The 19,321-nt window shown below is 39.7% G+C and overlaps 1 protein-coding gene across 3 annotated transcripts in view; it reads left to right on the top strand.

Moving 5' to 3' along the window:
• LOC144000854 (uncharacterized) overlaps positions 1-19,321 on the top strand; it is a 41,623-nt gene that overhangs the window by 5,506 nt on the left and 16,796 nt on the right. For 2 of the 3 annotated variants that reach the window (XM_077494535.1, XM_077494556.1), the window contains exon 2: positions 1,290-1,304. The exons of the other annotated variant lie outside the window; for it this stretch is intronic. In XM_077494535.1, the coding sequence (XP_077350661.1) occupies positions 1,290-1,304 (15 nt within the window). The remainder of the gene's footprint in view (positions 1-1,289; positions 1,305-19,321) is intronic. 3 annotated transcript variants of the gene reach the window in all.

Genomic DNA, 19,321 nt, shown 5'->3' with positions numbered 1-19,321 from the left:
TCATTTCCGCTTTTACTTTTTGCAACACCACCACGGAGGATAGTAAACAGCTCGCATTAGCAATCTTTTTTTTTTTTTCCTGTGTGTGTGCTTTAATGATTTTCACGATGACGTGAACAACATGACATTTGTATACTGGGCTGAGCGTTAGCCTCTGAAACAGTGGGACACCATTAGTTATTACAGTACATATGAACCATGGAGGTGTTATTTAGTGGCATTTATTTTCTATATTGGATTAAGCGGTGACTGGGTAGCACGTCCGCCTTTGATTCCAGTGCAGAGTTTTATTCCAGGCTCCAGCCTTCCTGGGTGGGGTTTGCATGTTCTCCCCGTTCCTGCGTGGAGTTTCTCCGGGTACTCTGATTTTCTCCCACATTCCCAAAAAAAAACTTGCATGGTAGGTTAATTGAAGAGGCTAAATAGTTCCTACGTGTGATTGTGAGTGTGAATGCGTGTTCATCTGTGTGTGCCCTGGATTGACTGGCAACCAGTTCACAGTGTACCCTGCGACTGCCCAAAGTTGCTCAAAGTGAGATAGGCTCCAGCACCCACAACACCCTTGTGAGGAATAAGTGAAAATGGATGGATGGATTTTATACTGTCTTGGCCTTGTTTGTGTGTTCCTTTATTGTCCACTTTGTTCTAGGGATGTAACGATAATGGCAATATTGTGATATCACAATATTAGAACTGCCCCAATATATCGTCGCCGTCATGTCACGATATTAAAAGCAGCAAATCTGTTAAAAAAGTCCAAGTTGATTTCCATTTGTGCAGTTCTGTCACCCTCTGGTGGCTAGTTTTTTTCACAAGGCATTTTTTGGCCTTAATGTGTATAAACCCTGTCAATAGGTGGAGGAACTCAATGTGTGCTTGCATTAGCAAGTAAGTGCATCACTATTGTTATTAGAGATTGTAGGTTGTTTATAAGCATTGCTGTAATGTACAAAAGCACAATATTTTCTTTTTTTTTTTAGTATGAGCTCTTTTTCTTTTTCAATATTGTGATTTCAATATTTTATTTTTATTTTTTATTTTTTTTTAACGCTACCTCCCCACAATATCGTGATTATTATCATACCATGACCTTCATGTCGTGATATCGTATCGTGATGTTTGGATATCGTGACATCCCTATGTTGTACACAATTTGGCCACTTAGGGGCAGGGTGGCAACGCACGTTCAGATACACTCTTAAATTGTAGCTACATTAGAGAGTAGAAGAAAAAAAGTTATGACCAAGTTGTGCCAATCAAAATTTTTGTTGTTTTTTTTTGCATCGTAGGAAGAGCATATGCGGGTGAGTAATGTTAAGAAGCTTCTCTGTATACATTCCTTCAGTGTTTTGTATGAATAGCCATTCTTTTGGGTAATAAAAGTGCCGCGAGTAGCGCACTAAGTAGTGTTAGCTAGTCAATGGCGCTTTTCACTGTGCATTAGGTTTGAGCTAGCTACGTTTGGGAAACAAGCTAAACAAAGTGTGTTTGCATTTAAGTGTGCACTCTATAATATTCTTCGTTTTGTGTGTTTAGATTTACAGTTAACCTCAACTGGAGTGTAATAAACAGCTTCAGCTTGATACTGTAACAATAGTATTGTTAGTTTGCGTTCACGTTGCTTGGGGAACTGATTAGAATAAGGGAACACACTACAGGACGCAAGGTAGCCCAAGTGTGTGCTATGAGCTGAGGTGGGTAGAGTAGCCAAAAATTGTACTCAAGTAAGAGTAGCGTTACTTCAAAATAATATTACTTAAGTAAAAGTAAAAAGTAGTCATAAAAAATCACTCAAGTACAAGTAAAAAAGTATTCGCTGAAAAGAATACTCAAGTACTCGGAAACCACAGCACCCGTGAACCATATACAAGAGTTGCTACTGTATTTTTAAAGTCAGCGAGCATGTATTCTTGTCTTCTACAACAGGCCAGGCACAACGTTGCTGGCACATTGCTTGAAGGCAGATAATCTCATTTTCCTCAACAAGAACTGTTTTTCAGTTCATACTGTATCTGATAATTATTAGGGATGTAACAATAAGGGCGATATCGTGATATTAAAACTGCCACAATATCGTCGTCGTCATGTTCACAATATTTAAAAGGAACACATCTGTGAAAAAAGTCAGGTTGATTTCCATTTGTGCAGTTCTAGCACCTTCTAGTGGTTAGTTTATTAGTGCAATTTAATTTTCATTAGGGATGTTTTGGCCTTCTATGTTTAAAATCTATGCTAATTGTAATTGTCAGATGAAGGGGAACCGAATCTGCTTGTGAACCGATCATTGCGTGGTTGCATTAGCAAATAAGTGACTCAATATTGTTATTAGAGATTGTAGGTGGTTTATATGCATTGCTGTTATGTAAAAAAGCACAATGTTGTGCTTTTTTAGTATGAGCTTTTTGTAATTTTTTTATTATTTATTTATCTATTTATTTATTTATTTATTTATTTATTTATTTATTTATTTTTTACACAATATTGTGATCTTTTTTAAATACCGCCAACCCCCCCACAATATCGTGATAATTATCGTATCGTGACCTTCATATCGCGATAATATCGTATTGTGATGTTAGGATATCGTTGCATCACTAAAATTATCTAGACTTGGTTCCAAAATTGTTCTCGTTATTAGGTTGGGGGCGTTTTCAGCAAATTCAACATGTTGACTCGGCGTTGGGGCATTTAATCACTGTGATTGGCTGTTAGCTAGCGAATCAGCACACGGGGCAAGCAAACTCAGATAAACAGTACTGATAGATAGCCTGGACCATTTTTTTCCCCGCTCATTTTGCGCATCATCACCCTGCTGTACCCTAAACATAAAACAACATAAAATGTCTGTCTGGACAGATGATTGGGAAGATGGCTTTGTCTCTTTGGTTTAAGAGAGAGGCATTGTATGATATTACCATTAAAAGGTTTTATATACGATACTGTGCAAAAAGTCGGAGGGTTTCATTCACGTGGGAGTACATCCTGAGAGAAAAAGTAACCGGTATGCATTGTTTACATTTTTATATCCCGCCCCCGTAAAGAGGTTTCGGGTTGCCTTTAGGAATAATGACTACCGCCGCCAATGGTATGGAGGAGAATTACTTCTCGCACATGCGCTGTAGGTACGTAATAGTCGGTGCGGTGTGTATTGACGTAATTTTCTATGCGACGTGCCGACGTCAGGCCCGACGGCACAGGGGGTAGGCGTCGGTCACTAGAAATGGGTACCAAAGACGGTACTTTTTGTGGTAAGGACCGATTTGGGTTGGTACTTCCGAGCACCGATTCACGTAAAATCAAACTGTGCCATGTTTTGGTTCTGAAGCACGTCTTTCAAAGTTGTGACTGTGTGGGAAGAGTGGAAGAGTTTGACGATTTTCCATGGCGCACTTGAATGCAACATTATACGTACACCAGTGTGCTGACGTCACCCACTCGCGCAGAACTTCACGCGCTAAAATACATGTCCGGGTTTTGGAAACGAGCAAGATTTTTGCGGCACCAAGCCAAAGAACTACAGTTTGCAATGTCCCCGGTTTACTGCAAGCAGTGCACGCCTGAGAGGGAGGTGGCGGCGGGGTCCTCGCTGTCAAAGAGGAGCCCGCGCACGTCTTCCCCCACCGAATGGAATCATGCTGGAATGTACACGGCTTCGCCATTGTTAAGGTACATAGACATTGTAATTTGGATTAGGGGTGGGAACCTCTGGGTACCTCACAATACGATACGCGATACGAGGCTCATGATAACGATTATCTCGCGATATGACGATACTGCGATTATCGATATATTGGTCAGGAAATAAGTCCACGATAATCACGATAAATCTACTCAAGACCTAAACTGATGTTTTTTCAATGACAAAATAGTTCATTTTCATACCATCACTGAAAAAAACATATTGAAACTGGTGTCTTCTTCATAGTGAGTAATTTAGTGCATTTTTTGAAACAAATACAAATGTCTTCTCAACAGAGAACTTTTGTGAACAAATGTATGTCTTTCTTAAACACTCCTGTTATACAACATGCCAGACAGTTACATAGTCAGTTGTTTCATTTTATGAATTTTGAATTAAATTTAATTGAAATTTTAAATATTAAATCCAATGAAATCAATATTAACATTGATCAGAAATTGTGTGCTTCAAAAAGTATAAAGATATGTTTTAAAACTAATATTGATGATATAATACACATTTTTCATAGAAACTTATGCAAAACTGGGTCACTCGCTGGTCAGATAAATGTCTTACACAAGTAAAAGTAAGCTCGTGCTTTTCTTTAAAATGAAAAAAGAAAAAGAAAAAAAGATTTCAGCACATATGATTTGAGATCCCAATTACTGATGGAATGCGTGGAAATTAGGGGTGTGAATTGCCTCGTACCTGACGATTCGATTCGTATCACGATTCACAGGTCACGATTCGATTCGATACCGATTAATCCCGATACGAATGGTCACGATTCGATACCAATTAATCCCGATACGAATTTATAAGTCGATTGTTGCGATTTTTTTTCATTCATATTTAGAAAATACTAATCAGTAAGCTTGTAGAGTGTAAGATTTATATGAAAATGTATTATTTATTTATCTGAAATTTCAGTCTTATAGAGGTTGTAATCTGTTTCATGTTTGAACAGCATTAAAATAAAAATATTAAGGCTTAATGTGCCGTTCATATAACATTCTTCCATGCTCAAGGTGTGAATCCTAAAAATAAAAAAAAATAAAAAATAAAAAATCGATTCTGCCGATTATTGAATCGATTCGAGAATCGCGCGATGTAGTATCGCGATATATCGCCGAATCGATTTTTTTTTAACACCCCTAGTGGAAATGGTAAAAAAAATGATAGGTGTCCATCCGTTGTTGGCTCGCCGGTAAGACCTACTCGTGACGACTCAAGTGCATTAGTACAGTGCCCTGATCTCCTCTTACAAAGTTGGAATTCTTTTTCTCAGTGAAATGACCGGTTATTTTATCTGGTTGTCTTCAGTCGTGGTCTGGCTATTTGTATGTGTTCCTTTCTCCCTTCGTTTCCTTAGCGAGCCTCCGCTCTTGTGTGTTAGTTTGCCATTAATCATTTCTTGTTGCACTAGTGTAGTTTGGAAGTTCGGGAGAGTGGCCCGACTGAGCTCCATTTCATTTTGTAACTATCACAGCGTTGTGTGTGTTTTTCGTGTCGTATTGCCCCCGCTTAAACTCACCGAGCAAGACATCTTGTGCCCCTGACGCCTAACTAAATCACGTAGTGAAAACCATCATTCACAACTACGCTTTACAGGTGGAAATCGATTGCAAATATACACAGAGATGCTGTGCATGATCAACCATTTGCCCTTGGAGAATTAAATTAGCAAAGAGAGAATTAGCTCTTACCTTTAGCAAGTCTAGTCCTGGATGATGCCGCTCTAAGTGGTTGTCATATTCGTCATGTTTCCAGTGTAACTATTGTGAGACAGTTCTTGTATACACCCAAGTCCGTCTCTTCTCTATTCCATTTGATAAAATCCGAAATGTATCCATTCCACACTATCAATATATCCACATCTGACTTGTATGCAGGCGGCGTTTTGTTTACTTGGGTCTTCTTTGGCTGAAGACTGCCGCACATTTCCCCACCACTCTTATGAGGCGCTCCCTCTAGCGGCCCGCCAAGTAATTGCGCAATAAGGAACAATGGAGCCGTTACAGCGGCTGTATCGATACTTGGCATAGGCATATCAATAACCCATCGTGAGAGAAAATATCGCGATGTATCGCCGTATCGAGATATCGTCACACGCCTAATTTGGATATACTACTGCTGACCATATTTCAAATAGCAAAAGAAAAAAAAAATGTAGCGTGCATTACAGACCACGTCGAGTACATTCCAATGATTAATTTGCACTCAATTATTCTCTTTGCTCATGTCACATACTCTTCCAACTGTCTTTTTTTTTTTTTACATTTGAGTCCAACGTGGGTTCAAACTTCAGGCTCATCTCACGGCAGGCTTTACATTCTTGAAAAACTGCACAAAAAAACGAAGTCAACATCAATTATTAATTTATATATTTACTGTTCATTGCAAATAACTTTGATTCACACTGTTTTTTGTAGGCCTTTACATCGGGGGCATGTAGAGCCGAGTATAAAAATGCTGCATATACAGTCATTTCTGCACAGAACGTACTGTACCAAACTTGAGACCTTCCACTTTTTAGCCTTTGCCAATGCTTTTCCCTGTAAATTGCCCATCAAAATGTCCAACAAAATTCATTCTGCTGCTACCATCATGAGTTACATTATCAACATACTCTGAGTGCAGTACATGCCCACAACCATAATTACATCATACAGTGTATTTATAAGTTTTGCTCACTGTAGTAATCTAAGTGGCAATATTTTGTATATATATATATTTTTTTGTAAAGTCAAATGAAGGAAATATTTGTTTCCTCTCAAGGTGTCTTCATTTTAGTTGGAAGACTCCCAAAACTTCCAGTAGTATAAAGCAAGCAGTGGTTCTCAAATGGGGGTGCGTGAAGGCACTCCAGGGGGTACAGGAGATATTAAAATATATTTCAAAAGTATATGTAAATATTTCAGAAAAATATAAATTCATAAAAGTAATTTTTAATTCAAGTATGGTTTTCAATTTCAGTGCCCTAAAAACCCAGCATCTCCCCTATACCAGAATGGTTTGACACAACTTGTCATATGCCACCAAGAATTACCTGTCAATCACTTGAAAATGTTATTTAAAATTCCATTAAGTATTTATTTTTGAAAGCTTTACAATGAGCCCAAAGGAGGACACTTAATGTTGATAATAATTTTTATGTGCACGTCTTTATTTATAAATAGGCAAGGCAAGGCAAGGCAAGTTTATTTGTATAGCACATTTCATACACAAGGCAACTCAATGTGCTTTACACGAGGAAAGACAACACATAAGCATCAAGAAACAGTAGTTAACATTCAGAGGAAGAAAAATAAATGAAAATAGGTTACAAACTAACAATCTTAAAACATTATTCAACAAACTTTAAAAAATTTAACATAAGGAAGTTTAAAATGATAATGAAAAAAATAAAAATAAAAATAAAAAATAAAAATAAAAATAAAAATAAAAATAAAAATACTAATTAAAAAAACACTTAATTAAAGCTGTTTAAAATAAGTAAAAAAGTTAAAAATAAGATTATTTCTTTTTTAGTTATTTCTCTCTATTTCCAAATAGTTCAAGAGAACACATCAATGAAAAGAGAGTTCAAAAGTTAAAACAAACAAACAAACAAACAAAAAATCAATCAGATTATGATGGCACAGCACTCGGTTGTAAGTCTTCTTCTTCTTCTTCTTCTTCTTCTTCTTATTATTATTATTATTATTATTATTATTATTATTATTATTAGTCTTTCAATCGGAAATACTTTGTGCTGGTTAGGGGGTACTTGGCTTGAAAAAAAAAATTCACAGGTGGTGCGTCACTGAAAAAAGGTCAAGAACCACTGGTATAAAAAATATTTGTCTTATTCCTTGTTATCTGGTTTAAGATCATAAATGCACAGCCATCAACCTACTGTGTAATATGGCACCTACTACTCAAGTGAAGTGGCATGAAGGGTGTTAATGTTTTTTTTTAATTAATGCTTTATATTTTTAATACAAGAAATGCTAAGTTTAAACTGAAATGTAATGTACTGCATTTTTGTGCTTGACATTGTCCCACAGAAATATTTCTACACAAGAAAATAGATTGCTGCTATACATAGGCTAATGTAAATATAAGTAGTAGGAATTGTTTTTTTTTTAAATGAAACCAATTGGTCGTTTATTTATTAAATTATTTTATATTCTCTTTTTTTGTTTCTAATTGCTCTTGAAGCAAATAAAAATGGTTTCTATGGAAGTTTCGGTAGAATAATCGAATACTAAACTATTCAATATCTGAAGCGCTACAACACAATCAACCTAGCACTTAATCCCCTAATGCCGCTTATTTCGAGCCCTGGCACATGGTGAGTCAGCGACAGACGGCGAATCGGTGACATGCGTCGACTACAAGTAGTATTTATCATTTGGGGGGTGGCGGGAGCTTAGCCTGGTGGGCCGCCTAGCTAATAAAACGCTGGGGGAAAGCATGATGGTATTTCCTAAAGGGTCCAAAAAGGGCTTAGCGCCAACATTTAGCTACAACTGCTATACTGACATAGAGTGCCAAAAAGTGGTACAGCTAATTTTTGGCAGTCTTCCCACCTTTTTTAGACAACATAAAGTTGATAGGTCACACTTATATGATGGAGGCTCATCACATGGCATTATGTGCTGCAGGGTGTCGCCCCTTTATGGCGTGTCCTGACTGAGGTGTGACCGAGTGTGCCTGAAGTGGCGAGCTCCTCTCGGTTATGCTTTCTGGTTTAGCGAGAGCCTCTGATGTTACATCTCGTGCATGCCTTCTATGTTTCCATTGTTACAGCTCATTATTCATCTTTACTTCCCGTTCTTCTGCACCAGGCAATCATGACTTCAATTTCCTCCTTAAACTACCTTTTTTTTTCTTACCATCATGCTCTAGCTGTTTTGTTGTTTTGTGTGCGTCCATTTGTGTGGATTAGAGTGCAAGAGGACGCTAAGTCTTATTTTGTACTTGGCCCAGTTTTAATTGGATATGATACCTGCAGAGGTCGTGCGACACGGCCATCTGTTCAGCCGCGCATAAGGTTTTATTTCCACAGCAGGAACTTTACCCCGGATCTAGGAACTTTTGGTGGACAGTTGTGTATTTAGTTGGGCTCCAATGATGCCATTTTTGTACATTGTACATACTATACATTTTGGTGCTCACTGATATTGAGTATGTTTATTTGATAATGCAATTATGTCTTGCAATTTTGATGAAAACACGTTTTAGTTTAAGATTCTTCAAAAACAAACTTTGTGAACGTCATTGTTTTGATTGGATTTCATATAGAAAATACACATTTGAAAGAGACACATTTGTTTGCTGTCATAATCAGAGCTACTAAAACATCAGTTTTTCCATTCCTGGATGAACAAATTGCAGATTATATGAAGGCTATATTAAAGCAGCTATATGGAAAATTTAAAATTTCAAATCGCTACTGCCACCTGTGGCCGAAAACAAACTGCACGCTCGTACACGCTGCACACACTCGTACGTGCACGACCTCAATACTGAAGACTGGGCTCTTCATATCCAATTAAACTATGTTTTCAGAGGTAAGAAGTTTTATAATGTTATACAAAGCTGGCCACTTCACGGAATGAGACTCTCGATCCGCACTAAACAATTGATGTCCACGGGACGTGCAGATCATATTGCAATAGTCGGTCGAAGTCCAGTCCTGTGCTGTACTCCAAAACGATGTGCAAATTACGTCAATTAATTGGACCTCATTCCAACGTCAATATGCAGTTACATATTGTAGTCACCCCGCTCGACAGACGTCAACTTGATTCTAGTCATTATTAGTTTGTCGCCCCGAGGCTAGTGTCATTGTGCATTAGCCAAAAGGTGGGCCGTCATTTATGGAAATTGATGATTGTGAAAAACATATAGACCCATTCACTACATAGTGTGATACGGCTGTGAATGTTATTGCCATTCAGTAGTACCGTTCACATTCCGTTAGCATAATGTAGCTACAATAGGCTGTTTTCACGGAGGAAAATAAGGCAACATTTAGCCTGATTGAAACGCCGCGGAATGGAACATCTGTTCTTCATAAAGTCATTCTTTTCTATTTCATTCAACCTTGCCGCCCCTTTCATGCTAAATGTTGCTGTCTACCTCCTTTCACCCCAGTTACGACCGAGAAGTGATCGATCTTGAGGTTACTGCTATTTCAAAACAACACATTTTTTTTCTAAATGTCAAGATACTCTGCTTCTTACCTTTCGGAGTAGAAAGAAAACCAATGTCAAACCGATATTCACTCTCGTTCTTGCCGGCGTCGGCCACTATCAAGTTTAGATTTTTTTTTCGTGGCACTTGACATTGTTTTCATTTTTTTTTTTTTAAAGCAGTCTTCCGCGGAGTAACAGCGGGTGTCTGGGGCAGCGAAAATCTGTACTAGTTCCGTCTTCGCGACTACAGGAAACAACTGACGAGACTGCGCATGATGTCACATCCCGCAGACAGAGGGCGGGAAATTCGAAACATTCGGACCGGACGCTGCCTAAATAATATTGGCCAGAGGCTTGTAGGAGTACCCATTGTGAACAGCTAAGATGTTGATCTACTAATTAGAATATGTTTTAGTCATAAATGGTCAAATAAAAAGGCTATTGTTAAGATATTTCTTCGGGAAATCCTCCATATAGTAGCTTTAAATATAAAAAAACAAATGTATCAGTTATCGGTATTGGTATCGACCAATATCACTCACGAACACCAATACAATACAATCACAACAAATAAACATTCTTCCATTCCTACATACATAAAGACGAACTTCAACGATGTTGACGCATGTTACCTTTCTGAAAGTGACTGATGTACAACAGTGTTGTTTTAGCAATAAATGTGTCGATGCGTGTAGTAATATAAGGTATCAACAACGATAGAGCGTAAACATTACAGATCACGAGTGCATACAAACCCGGAAAAACAAACCGAGAGGGCGCATTTTAAAGCGTGTCATTGGACAATAACCACAACACATCATGCATGTCGGACCGCGACAAAGTTACCGATCAATACAAAATGTGCAAGAGATAAGAGTGGCAACATTTTTTGTTTCATTTGTTGAGAAATAAAGCTGATGTTAACAAAAAATGAAGTCCTCCCTCGTTGAGGATCACTCAAATGCACAAAAACGGCCCTCGGCCCACCACCTAAATCTAGTCCTTCTCAAATAGGGGTCGGAACCCTGGTGAGGAGTTGGGGCATGACGTGATGCCATATAGCAGGGAGGGGCAAAATAGTTTATTTTTCCTGGGAGCCCGGGCGTAACAAAAGTAATTGAGAAGCACTGCATTTAATGCGTAAAGACTTTTGGATGACCAAAATGGAATTTAAATGTGATTTTAATGCAATTTATCGGGATAATAAGGTACACTTTGAAGTGGGCACTTGAAAAATAAAAACTAGTGCAGCTGTAACAAAGCACTGTTGCTATACGTAAAGATTAAACGTAAAGTAATAACTAATACAATCCAAAAATACTAGTACTTCTATTAATAATATACTTATTAAAACATAAATTAAGTGACATATTTGAATGAAATGTATCACGTCATGTTCAATAAAAGTTGGTGTTTTGAACAATGACGTTCACAAAGTTTGTGAAATGGATAACAGATAATTACACAAAATAAAAAGTTAGTTTTTAAATTAATACAGAACTACAACTAGTTTATCTGGAAAAACAAAACATTCATGTATGTATACATTATGCAATAGGAATGCATTTATTCAACCCTAAGTGCAATAGTGCATGAGGATGAGGTAGGTGAACGTTTGGTAAAATTATATGCATTGACATTTGTCAACCTTAATTTAAAAAAATTTAAATCAAGTAAATAGACAAAATTGGTATTGCAGCAACCCTTGTGGTTGCGTGGGTGGTTATGTTGTTTCCCGTGGTCCCGTGAGGGAAACACAGACTGGAAAATAATAAATAAATAAATAAATAAATAAATAAATAGATAGATAGATAGATAGATAGATAGATAGATAAGCAAGCTGCTTACCCCGGGTTTTCACCGGATGCGGTTGCGGTGCGGTTGCGGTGCGGTGCGTCTTGACTGCGTGCTCCGGACGGGTCAATTTTTTTGTCAACCCACACCGGCTCCGCACAGCTGCGGCCCGGCAGCTCCGTTGCCGCCCACTTCCCAACGTGTCTCGCGGGACCGCGCGCGCGCGATCATGTGGCATTTCACAACGACAAACATACAGAAAGTCTGTGCTCAACAGAGAAGCAGAAAGAGAGGTGGACTTCTTTTGATTTAACCTTTTCTTCTTCTTCTGCTATGAGATTCCATGCAGCATCCTTTTTTTGGTTGTCCTTATAAAAAGGATGTGCCGTGTCATATATTATTTTGTGGTTTTCCACCTCCAATATAAACCTCTCCTCGTCCATGTTCGCTGGTGTCTAAACCGTGAATGAGCACATGGCCCGGCGACGCCCACGTCACGTTTTGCTGAAAAGCTTGCGAAATAGGAGCTGGCGAGTGTTTTATTCTGAGAGGTAACCGGAAATTTATTGTGAAACTGCGTCGGTCTTCCTGTCCTGCTCGATGTGTTTTGTGCTAGCTTGCCATTTGCCGGAGGCCTACCGCTGCGGCGTCCGGCAAAAATAGAAAATAGGTCTATCCTTGCGGAAGGCCTGCGGCAGGCCGCAGCTGAGACGCAGTCGACACGCAACGCACCCGCAAGCGGTGTAAACTGCACCATTCGAATGAATGGAATCTAATTGCTTGCGTCGCCGGACCGCACCGCAACCGCACCGCAACCGCACCGCAACCGGATCCGGTGAAAACCCGGGGTTAGATTCGCGTGTTGTGTTGTGGCTTGGTTACAGCCGACAGTAACTGGCATTAAATAGTTAGTTCACTGCTCGGCTTGGCTTTAAAAGTTAAACATAAAATAACATATGATAAGCATCCTTGAAAACCCCCACCCCGAACTGTGGTGAGACTTAAGCCTAATTTATGCCTCCACGTTTGCTCTCGCGTTGATGATCGCCGTAGGTCACATGATCGACGCGAGCCATGAATTTTAAGTGCTGCGTCGCTCGTGGCCGGCTGCAGTGCACACGTTGCCAATCCTTGAACGCCGTAGATGGCGGGGCGTAGCTCGCTTCTGATTGGTCCCTTCGATGGCGTTTTTTCTTTTTTTTCTCTCTCTCTCCCCGCCCCCCGCCCAGATAGTTTCCGTGAAGGCAACTGGCGGCGCAAATCGACTTCCTGCTCGGAGACCACGGCTATGCATGTGGATATGTGCCTGGGACGAGAGGCGGAAAACAACAATAACTTAAAAAAATAAAATAAAAACTGTGTTCGCTCAGCGCATGGCTGTTGTGTTTTGGCGAGTTTACGGCCGACACCGGTGCAAATTGGCAATAATTAATTGCCACGGTGATGAACTTAATCTCCCCCCGGCTTTGTTTCGTGTTTCTGAATTAAATTGAACTTCCTGAATCCGTCATAAAATGCAGAGGAATCGCCACTCTGTGGCATCCCAGCCATCGCGACAGCGGGACTTGGTGTGAAACTCCAGCAGACACAGGTGTGTATTGCGCACAAGTCGGAAGGCAAACGCACGAGCGGAGCTACGCCGTGACGCCTCCACGCGAGCCTCTCGCAGAAGCATACTGAGGCCTTTACGTGTAGTGTCATTCCATTGTTGTCAATCAAGCTGTGGCCACTTCGGAGGATGCAACGTAGCTCCAAATGTGCTATTGTAAAAAAAACGGGTCAGCTACAAAAAAACAAACAAAAAAAAAACGGCTGCTTGTCTCGCGCTATGAAAGCCATAAATTTGGCGTTAATGGCTTTAGGTTTGTTGTTGCTGCCTTGCTGGCTTCTTCAAATTAGCGCCGTTAGCCTAGCAACATTAGCTGCTACAGCTGTGCCTCATTCAAGTTCGTTCAAAACGTCTCTGCTCCGTTTTCTCTCCTCTGCTCCGCTTTCTCTCCTCTGTGCTTGCCAAAAGTCGTCTGGATGGTAATTGTCATTCCGCCTTTAGATTTGTTGCTGCTGGCTTGTTAGCTTAGCGCCGTTAGCCTAGCAACATTAGCTGCTGCCTCTGTGCCTCCTTCAAGTTCGTTTCGTTCAAAACGGATCCGCCATGATGATGGATTTTCAGGTGAGCAAAAGCCTTCTTTCCCCCTCTTCGAATACTTGCTGAAAATGTTTTGATCTTCTGCCATGGAGAAAAACCACCACACCGGTGAGGAGGTCATGTTGATTGCTACAGGCTAGTCTAGACAGTAGTGTGGGGCGGACCAAGCTTCGGTTAAGCCGTTTTTATTTTATTTTTTGCGATTCCTGTCTACAAGAGCGAGAGGCGTGATAGATGATGTAATCAGAGCGACATGGTCTATACAAGACGTAAGCAGCGCGACTTGGTGTATTGTTGGGTCCTCACGTTGCAAACAGTGTACAGACTTTAATAGATATATCGGACCTTTGTATCGGCTAAAATATACATATCGGGTCATATTTTCCCATATCGGCCGATATTGTATCTGTCCAATAAATATCGTGCAGCCCTAGTTAATGTTTTATGTTATGTTATGTTTTTTTTTTTTGTGTTTTCTGTAAAGCGCTTTGTGACAGCTGAGGCTGTTTTAAAGCGCTATATAAATAAACTTCAGTTGAGTTGAGTTGAGTTTAAACTTGACTGGGAATGGGGTATATGCCATGGAAAAGGCGGGACTGTTTTCGCACATCAGTTTGGTTCTGGCTCGGTTTGCGACGTGTGGGCTGCGTCAAAATACTTGTGCTTCCGACTTTGTGCCCCTCGGTTGCGCATTCGCAACCCGGACCGGAAATAAACTGATGTGCAAAATCTCGTACCGTCTCTTCCGTGGCATATACCCCATTGTCACTTCTTTTGAAAAGTCATCCCTTCTTTTTAAAATTTAAGGCTTCTCGAACTATCTCCCCCCTTTGCAAAAAAAGACTTGGCTCAGTACAACAACTGGAAATTTTAGATGCAGCAACTGTGGATATTGTAATCCCATAAAGACTACCAATGTGTTACTAGTATAGTAAATAATAAAAAAATACAACATTAACTCATTTATTAATTGTAACACTACATATGTTGTTTATAAATTTGAATGCCCTTGTGGCCGTGTCTACATTGGTACAACTAAACGCAAATTTAAATCCAGACTTGCTGAATATAAACAAGCCATAAGAACTGGCAATGGTCTATATCCTATGGCATAACATTATAAATATTCTAATCATTGTAATTCAACTTTAAAAGCCTATGGTATAGAACATTTTCCTGAGTCCATAAGAGGAGGTGCTAGACTGAAAAGACTCCTGCAGAGAGAATCTTTTTTGATCTACACTTTAAGAGCTACTGAGTATCCTGGTCTGAATGGCGAACTTAATTTCACTTCCTTTTCTCTAAAAATCTCTTTTGAAAAAGACATTGTAAATAATATCTTGTAAATAATATCTTGTGTAATGTGTTGTTTTTAATCAGTATCTTTTAAAAGTATTGCTTATTGTTGCTTGCTGATTAGCTAATTTGTACCAGCTGACTGTGTGCCCTTCCCATTATGATCATGTGACAAACCCCTATATAAGCAGATATGTGACAGTCTCTTTCAGCTTGCCCTGACGAAGGCTGAAACGCGTAGGCAATTTTTAATCAACTGGCCATATTGTAATAAAGGCCTTTCACGTGCAAACCCTTTGAGTGCCTCAGTTTTTTCTCTTTTTTGGACAAGGTAAAAACTATTTCCTAATAGTCTACATAATGTCACAAAAATGAGCTATGCAATTACACGCCCACATTTGTTTAAACTGTTTTCTTGCTAACTACACAGAAAATGACTGCTCAGTATACAGGATGAAAAAAATATTAATAGATTCTGTGGACAGACCCATTGGTACAAGTAGCAGAAGAGGCTTTGCTTAACCTTAAAAACAAGTTTGTTGCCATTCTACATATTATGTGGATGGCTTATGTTTGCCCAGAGACTGAAAATGAAAATTAACTTTGACTATATGCATGTTCAAGCATTGTCCCTTTATAAGTTATATGTAGAAGTTAAATTTCAGGAACCTGCTGCACTTCCAACCAACAGTAGCTATTATAGAGAAATGTTCAACTAATGCACAGAAAAATATTAAGGTACTGTACATATACAAATTACTTGATTTATTCAATCCATTATTATCTTACATTTGTCACGAGCGAACAAATGAACAAAGGACCCCCAATAGGCAGACGAGGCACAATAGGTGTTTGACCAGTTTATTTACACAAAGAAAAGAGCACCAAAAGGTGAAATAGCACAAATGGAATAATGTATAAACAAAAGAGCACGTAACACGTGAGACTAGCTAGGAACCAAAAACGCCTAAATGGGCAAGGCCTCCAACTGAGGGGCTACAGAAAATCTATAGTAACAAAAAACGCAAACAAAAGCAGAACGGCGACAAAAAGTACTCACAAAAAACAGAAAGGCTCAAAAAGATACTCGGAATGTATGGCGCGAAGAAATAGAGTCTGGCTGTGGCAGTGAGCAATTGGCTAACAATAACCCGATGCAGGCCTTCAGGAGCAGTGAGCTTAAATAGCCTGCTGATCATGATGACCCACGGGTGTGAGTCCAGAAGCCCCGCCTATTAATCAGCCCCTGTTAACTGAATGAGGAAAAAAAAGGAAAACACACAGGCCACGGAACATGACAACATTTTTGTGAAATCCACAAATGCATAAAGGACTTTATACTGGACATAATTTTTAGGGGAAATTATTCAAAGGGATGTTTATATTATTGGAATATTCTTCTTCTTCTTCTTCTTCTTCTTCTTCTTCTTCTTCTTCTTCTTCTTCTTATTATTATTATTATTATTATTATTATTATTATTATAGTAATTAATCGAAATTACACATTCATGGAATGCACAAAAGAATACAAATAATTAAACAGTGCTTTTTTGTGAGGTATGTACAAGTTTGTAGGTGTTGTGCCTTTGACAAGTATACTTGTCAATTGTATTTTTTAGAGCGGTGCTAAATGGGGGCGAATCTGATTATGCTCCACTGTAAATATCAAACTTGGAAACAACTTTACTGATGCCCAACCACCGGTAGATGACATCATTGCCCCATTTTATACGAAATAAACACAGTTTCAGAGTCCATGAGAGAAATGGCTGTATTTTGGCAAACCTACTTTTTTCTCCTGTCAATTATAAAAGAACGGGACGGGACAAAAAGTAGGGAGTCTATTCTGTCATTTGGTAGATTTGGTTCATATATAATTATTGACTGTAATATCACGTGAGTATTGAAAATTTAAAAATTTTCTAAAATGACTGGCAGTGAATGAGTTTAAGAACATGGAGTAGAGGGCAGCCAACGTGCAGTAATTAAGAGTGTGTTGTCTGTGTGGGTTTATCCTACTGCAGATAATCTCTGCAGACACAAAAGGGATGACCGGGTCAAAGGTGGTCTACAAACACACACTCGGGAGAACGCGGATCAGAAAGGTCCGGCTTTTACCCACATTGAGATCACTTCAACATAAAACGCATGTTTCATACAAACAATGACACTACTGTAGCGTGCTCATCCTGCTGGAGGCACTGTCCCTTCCAGTTCCTGTCATGACCGAACCTTTGTCACAAGCCTCTTTCAGGCAGAGAGCCCAAAAAAACGGGAGCTGTAACAGACTACTAAACATTTATCTGCCTATGCCTTGAAATGTACAACTGCTTTCGTCACAATATAGCTGTAATGTGTTTTCCTTGAGCTTGTTCTTCTGCTGCTAATTCGCTGTACTAGCAGTGGCCAAAGACGTAGCAGCAGAAGAACAAGGTATTTCGTGTCAACAATTTAGACAAAAAAAAAAAACAAAAAAAAAAAAAAAAAAACACACACGCATACACAAACTTTTTCCGCTAATAACGAGAAATCTATGAACAGGTGGATTTGTGAATGCCAAACTGCGATTACTTACAGGGATCCAATGTACAGTACAGTATACTCATGTCAATGCCGTTTGTGGTATGTGCACATTTTCAACCTGTCATGTGACTCAGCAGGACTCAATAAAATGGCGTCAGGAGGCTTTTATGGGGTCACTTCAGGGGATGGGTACACCTTTAAATAGAGGTGGTGCGGTGAGTCCTAAAAGCAGAGGGATTGAGGACAAGTTACCTTCTCAATCTATCCATCCATTTTCTTAAAACCGCTTACTCTTGGTGCACTTCGACATGTTTGAAACCAATACAAGTTGACATGGTTTTGAGAATCAAATATGTGACAACACCCCCCCCCCCCCCCCCCCCCCGTTTTCTTTTAAGTAGTCGCTAAGTATAGTAAAGTGACGTCAGCTGGAAGGGTCTATAGGACGAAATATTGCACCACAAGTGCACCCGCAGTCTGCGCCTAGTTACCCACCTATTCACTAAGGATATTGCTCGAATCATATACCGGCGCAAACACGCCCACAAAACTGACAGCTTGGAGCAAATTTGCACCTGATTTACCACACATGGCAATGGATTTGCGCCAAGAACATGGTTGTTATAGTAACAGTTGCGAGAAAGATGACATCAGAAAACTAGGTTGGCCCGAGAGTAAGCGGTTGTAGCGCCATTAAGCTGTACAGAGCAGAGAGAACGGCAATGACGTCATTCATTCATAAAGTACAAATTGTTGGTGCAATCGTTTTTAAAAAAATATATATTTTCAGAGGTTGGCGTGGGCGTACAGTATGCATCTGGCACGTAAAAATGATCGGAAAATGCCTCCCCGCCATTGCCGATCAGCCCGGGTTACGTTATGTGTCCTAACACGGAAATATTCCCCTCTCTCTCTCTCTCTCTCTCTCTCTCTCTCTCTCTCTCTCTCTCTCTCTCTCTGCGTGATCAGCCACGCATGTTGTGCGACAAATGGCATGCACTGCCGGAGATCGAGGTGCGTCAGGTTAATACATGCTTTCCAAAAACGTTATTTGCGTCACGCAAACGCGGTGTTGCTATTTGCGCTGGCGTTAGTGAATTAGACCCTGCATATCAATGAGTTTCATTTGCATTGGGGTGGGCATATTTTGCGTCAAATGTATGCAAATTACCTAATTTACATACGCGCAAATAACACCGGCGCACCGTGACGCATTCTGTTTGGCCGCGCACTTAATGACGGATTTCCCCATCTGAGCGTGTTTAGTGAATTGGGTGCTCCCAGATTGCGCCATTTATGCCGGTTAGCGCGGTGCAAAGGCGACGCAAACCTTTAGTGAATAGGCCCCTTTGACTTTTAAACCCCATGTTGAGAACCTGGTGAAGAAATTTGAATTGGGCTTTTTATTTCGGAATAAATGTTGTTTTTCTTTTGAGGTCAAAAAGCGCATGTCACTGCAACTTTTTTTTTTTTTTAAATCTGTTTTTGATTATGGAGATATGTTGTATATGAACGTTTCAGGTCAGTGTCTGAGTAAGATTGACTCTGTATATCATGCTGCTATGAGTTTTGTTACAAATTGTAGAGCCTTGACCCATCACTGAACTGTATTCTCGAGTGGGATGGCCTTCTTTGTCCACCAGGAGGTTGACTCATGGGTACACATTTATTTACAAGGCCATGCTTGGATTGCTGCCC

This window comes from Festucalex cinctus, chromosome 1 (genome assembly GCF_051991245.1).
Source record: "Festucalex cinctus isolate MCC-2025b chromosome 1, RoL_Fcin_1.0, whole genome shotgun sequence".
NCBI classification, from domain to species: domain Eukaryota; kingdom Metazoa; phylum Chordata; class Actinopteri; order Syngnathiformes; family Syngnathidae; genus Festucalex; species Festucalex cinctus.
This window is presented reverse-complemented; position numbering and strand designations above follow the sequence as displayed.